A 5762-nucleotide genomic window follows, 5' to 3' on the forward strand; every position below is an offset into this window, starting at 1 on the left:
TGAAGTCCATGATGGGGATGCAGAACAAGGACAAAAGATGAATGTGATGGTGGCAGATGTGTGGTGAGTGTGAGAGGGGAACCAGACGCTGGCTTGGATGTGAGCGAGCTTTATTTACACTTTGGTGGCACAAACAGAAATACAGCAAGTAAAAAAAACCTAAAGGTGACCTAAACTCGGAATGACTAACAAAGCGAACCTGAACGGAAGACTCCGGTAGAAAGCGCAGGGAAGAAACACAGACGGACCAGTGACAAACATGAGAGAACACACACTAAAAATACACTGATGGGAACGAGGAAATGACACACAGGAGCTGGCTTTACATAGAGACCTGACTACACTAGAAAGGATACACAGGCAAGGAAGACACAGAACAGAGGGAGCACAGAATTTACACTCGGAAATCAAATAACAAAACCTAAAAATCTGAACTCAGGAAGTACCACAAAACTAGGGAGCTAGAAAAACTAGGAAATAAACCTAAACACAATAGTCACAATCCAGGATGAAATCAAAAGTAAAAGTACAAAAAACAAAAACACTGGGTCACAGACCCAGGACCATAACACCTAGGAATTTCAAAGAAAGAAAAAAGAAGGCTGTAGGTTGGGAAAATGATCTCTGTCCACTGTTGTCCACTCATTCATTCATATAAGCTATCGAATGCAGCTTTGATCTTCATAGTTTGGTTTATGAAAGTCATTCTAACCCTGAATATCAGAGTGTTACTCCTTTCCTTTACCCATAATTCATGCTGGCAGTGTTGGAGATTTGGATGTCGGACTGTGTTTTGTATGATGTGTGTATGTTTTATGTTGGACTGCTGTTTGTAAAGCAAATGGCCATTTGGTTTTTATTTCAGTGTCAGTCCACCAAATATTAAGGTGGAATGGAGAGTAGTAGAGTTTTACAGCTAATTATCCAGTGGAAAATTTTCTTCTTCTTTTAAGGGTTGTAATGTGAACATTTTTCTGCTACAGTCAATGGACTAAACCAGAGAAGTCTTTACTATGAAGATCCTCAGTGTGAATCAGTATAATATCAGTCTTATGTCTGCAGTTCAGTGTCAGCACAACTTTCACATCATATTCATCTTACCACAACTAAAACATGGAGACTGACCTCAGAGTTTCAAGTCCACATCCTGGACTCTCCAGAAAACCACACAGCTGTTCCACTCCTGAATCTTGCAGGCTGTTGTTACTCAGGTCCAGCTCTCTCAGATGGGAGGGGTTGGACTTCAGTGCTGCTGCCAGATAATCACAGCTGATATTTGACAAACCACAACTCCCCAATCTGTATAAAGAATGAAGGCTGTAAGTTTATTAGAAAAAGTGCTTGGAATCATTCAGTGTTTCATAATTCAGTTTATTCAATCGTATTTATTAAGTGCCACAAAAACAGTCAGCTTAAAACACTTTATATTGTAAGATAGACCCTAAAATAATACATAAAAAGAAAAACAGTCGTATGACTATTCTTATTGTACTTTTCTTAGTTAGTGTATTGTCTGTCTTGTCTTAATGTTGGTTTAAAATGGAGCACTGCAACAAAAATAATTTCCCCCAGGGATCAATAAAGTATTCTGATTCTGATTCTGATGACCCCCTATGAGCAAGTACTTTGATGCCAGCAAGAAGGAAAAACTCCCTTTTAACAGCTAGAAATCTCCAGCAGAACCAGGCTCAGGGAGGGGCGGCCATCTACCGTGACCAGCTGGTGTAAAAGAAGGAAGACAGGACAAAATACACGTGGTGGAAGAGAGCCACAGAAATAATAACAAGTGTGATTCCCTGCAGAGAGGTCTATTAACAAATTGTGAGACAGAAAGGTGACTGAAGACGAAATAGCACATCATGGGAATCTCCCAGCAGCCCACACCTAGTGCAGCATAATTAAGGGAAGATTAAGGGTCACCTAATCCAACCCTAATTTAAATGCTTTTGCAAAATGCCTAATCTTAAAAGTAGATATAATGTCCGTCTCCTGTATCAAACTGGAAGCTGATTCAATAGATGAGAGCTCTGCAAACTGGAGGCTCTGCCTTCCATTCTACTTTTACTCTAGGAAAAATAAGTAATAATAAGTGATTCGTTTATGCTATGATTCAGCACAGGAGGGAGGGGGTGAGTAGCTAAAATGTGCTGTGAGCATGTTAGCAGAGAAAGCAGCTATTGTCTTGATGTGTGCACAGGGTTTTTTCTTCCAGTTCAGGGCAGAAATGTTTTTGTTAAAAAACTGGCTGTTGGTATTTTCCCCACAATTTTAATTATAAGGTAGATATATTTCTAATAATGGAATTAGTTTGCTAACAGCAACAGGGATGAGTCAGTGAGTCAGTTGGGCTTGTCAATCATGATTCATGAGTCAGTAAAGTGATTCTCGAGCAGTGAACGATTCGTTCATGATTTGTGAATCACTATGTCACTCTGAGACCGGATATTTTGAATTTCAGAGATATTGTGCAAATGGAAGAAAGCAGTCTTACATATGTGTTTAATATGTGCATTGAAGGACATATCCTGTATAAAGTCTGTGAAGGTTCTCAGTCATCCAGGTCATCGTAGTCAAAGGAGCTTGCAAAGAAAAGCGTCTGGACTTCTTTAAGTTGCTTGAAGACGTTTCACCTCTCATCCGAGAAGCTTCTTCAGTTCTAAGGTCAAATGGTGGAGAGTCCCAGATATAAACCTAGTGGGAGTAACCCCCCACAGAGGGACAAAAGGACCCCCTGATGATCCTCTAATCGCCTGAGCCAAGGTGTGAAACTGGGTGTGGGCTCCAATCAGCCAGAGTTTCGGGTGGGTTCATTGTGAAACCTGGCCCCACCTTATCATGCGAATTCCTGAGGTCAGATGGCCCAGGATGTGAGTGGGCGTTAAGGCGTCTGGGAAGGGATCTCAAAACTGGATTATAGATGGCAGAGAGTTGGTGTTGTAGACCCCCGCCTCTGTTCAAAGATGGTCGCTCACAGTGGACATAGATGGCTTCTTTCACTCCTCTTTCAAACCATCTGTCCTCTTTGTCCAAAATGTGAACATTGGCATCCTCGAAAGAGTGTCCTTTATCCTTAAGATGCAGATGGACTGCTGAGTCTTGTCCTGTGGACGTGGCTCTTCTATGTTGTGCCATGCGCTTATGAAGTGGCTGTTTGGTCTCTCCAACATAGAGGTCTGGGCATTCCTCCCAGACTCCATTGTCCTGTCCATGTGGTAAACCGAAAAGAACCCCGCCGGCTGCACAGCGTGGTCTGGTATTGCTGGGTTCAGCCAAGTCTCGGTGAAGCAGAGGAGGTTGCAGTCCCGAATGTCTCTCTGGAACTTAATTCTGGCTCTGAGGTCATCAAGCTTGTTCTCGATGGATTGAACATTGGCTAGCAGGATACTGGGCATGGGTGCGCGGTGTGCGTGAGCCCGTAGCCTGTTCCTGATGCCGGCTCGTTTCCCTCGAGGCCGTCGCTTAGGGTTGCGTCCTTTGTTCTTTCTCAGGATCTCCATGGTGAAATGTTTGTGTATTGTAGACCAATAGAAACCAGGGTGTCTCTACTGAATTTGTGTGTTTTGCATGATGCCCATGCAAAATTATGGCAGATATAGCAAAAAGTGACGAAAAAAGAAAAAAAGTGAAAAAGTTGGGGCAGAGCATCCAGCACGGCAGCCGACCTCACCTGCGCCATCTTAAAGGACTTTAATCAGCAAGATAATCCTGTTGTTTAAAGTCAACCATATTTGGATATCTAAAGTCAGAATATGATCCAGTCACATCTATATCAACACATATTAAAACATGGTTGAGTTTATGCTGCACGAGATTATTGCTGATCCTCAGAAATCCCCTGGCTCAGCTCCACACAGATTTCCAGTTTCTTTACGGTAAATGCAACATGTACAGCTGGTCCTGAGAAACATTAGCAGCATGACAGCTGAGTCTCAGCTTCTTCTCATTCTTCATCATTAATCACACTTTGTTTTCATTTATTTCCTCCTCACATTTACTTTTGAACACTATTACAGTTCAGTCACAGATTCACTCAAACACATGAAACAGCTGATAAGAATGTAGTCTGGACACAGTGTGACTTTGAACAATCTTCACACCAGCTTTGCAATCAGGGTTTTTGTTCGCTCATCTCCAGACTTCGTCTTTCCCTTCACTTTCCTTCTTGGACCTGTTTGACTCACAGCAGTATTTCCCATTGATCCAGAGACCCCAAATTTTCATGTCATCTTTAACCTGGATGTTAATTTCAGCAGTACTGAGATCAGGGCCGATCCACACTCCCTCTGTGCTGCTAATTTGGCCCTGATGGAATATATCTGAGGTATTACTGCTGTCAGTGATCTCTCTGTCCACAGTCTGTGTCACATCTGGAGACCCCTCATTACACAAGTTGATCCATAATTCAGTCTACAATATAGGAATTCAAATCATGTTTACTACTTTTTTCCTATCTTAAGGGAAGGCAAGGCAAGGTAAGGCAATTTTTTTTGTATAGCATACTTTCAGCACAAGGCAATTCAAGGTGCTTTACATGATTAAAATAAAACATAAAAGATAAAACAAAACACTATAAAAGTAAAATACAAGAAAACATTTACAAGAAAGCATTCGCAAATAGAGAGCCATAATAGGATCAGTTACTCATAAGCAAGTCTAAATACGTAAGTTTTAATTTTAGACTTAAAAGAGTTCAGTGTCTCTGCAGCTTTGCATTCTCCTGATAGTGTATTCCAGATGTGAGGAGCATAGAAACTAAAAGCTGCATCTCCATGTTTAATTCTGGTTCTAGGGACGGTTGATAGAGGAGATCTGGAGGACCTAACTGATCTGGATGGTTTGTACCATGATAGCAGAATCCTAATGCACTCTGGTGTTAACCCATTCAAGGATTTATAAACTAATAAAAGCACTTTAAAGTCTATTCTCTGAGCTACAGGGAGCCAGTGTAATGACTTTAAAACTAGAGTAATGTGCTCTATTTTCTTGGTTCTAGTGAGAACACGAGCAGCAGCGTTCTGAATCAGCTGCAGTTGTCTAATTGATTTTTTGGGTAAAACTGTGTTACAGTAATCAAGGCAGCTAGAGATAAATGCATATATGAGTTTTTCTAGGTCTCCTTGTGTCATAAGTCCTTTAGTCCTAGAAATGTTCCTCAGGTGATAGAAGGCTGACTTTGTTATAACTTTTATGTGGCCCTGGAGGTTCAGGTCTGAGTCCATTATTACACCTACATTTCTGGCCTGGTCGGTAGTTTCTAGTTGGACCAGTTTGAGCTGATTACTGATATTTAATCGATCTTTTTTGGGTCCAAAGATAAGTACTTCAGTTTTGTTATTGTTCAGTTGAAGGAAATTATGAGACATCCAGTAATTAATTGGCTCAATGCATTTATTAAGAGTTTGGATAGGTTCAATATGACCTGGTGACATTGAGATATAAAGTTAAGTATCGTCTACATAATTGTGCATAATATTATTGGTGGTTATAATCTGGCTTAACGGGAGCATGTAAATGCTAAATAAGAGGGGACCCCGCATGTGATGTCTATATTTTGTGATGAAAATTGGCTAATTGACACATAGACGTTCCCGTTCTTAAGGTAGGACTTGAACCAGTCGAGTGCTGTACCTGAGACTCTGGCCCAGCTCTCTAGATGTTCCAGTAATACAGTGGGGCAAAAAAGCATTTAGTCAGCCACCGATTGTGCAAGTTCCCCCACTTAAAATGATGACAGAGGTCAGTAATTTGCACCAGAGATACAC

General features: G+C 41.2%; 1 protein-coding gene across 2 annotated transcripts in view; it reads right to left on the minus strand.

Annotated features, from left to right (window-relative positions):
* LOC106632616 (ribonuclease inhibitor-like) overlaps window positions 1–5762 on the minus strand; it is a 20815-nt gene that overhangs the window by 4644 nt on the left and 10409 nt on the right. Inside the window, exon 3 of one of the 2 annotated variants that reach the window (XM_042216230.1) lies at window positions 1126–1299. The exons of the other annotated variant lie outside the window; for it this stretch is intronic. Coding sequence (XP_042072164.1) covers window positions 1126–1299 — 174 coding nt within the window. The remainder of the gene's footprint in view (window positions 1–1125; window positions 1300–5762) is intronic. 2 annotated transcript variants of the gene reach the window in all.

This window comes from Haplochromis burtoni, unplaced genomic scaffold (assembly GCF_018398535.1).
Source record: "Haplochromis burtoni strain Fernald_Lab_line unplaced genomic scaffold, NCSU_Asbu1 Contig_973, whole genome shotgun sequence".
NCBI lineage: Eukaryota > Metazoa > Chordata > Actinopteri > Cichliformes > Cichlidae > Haplochromis > Haplochromis burtoni.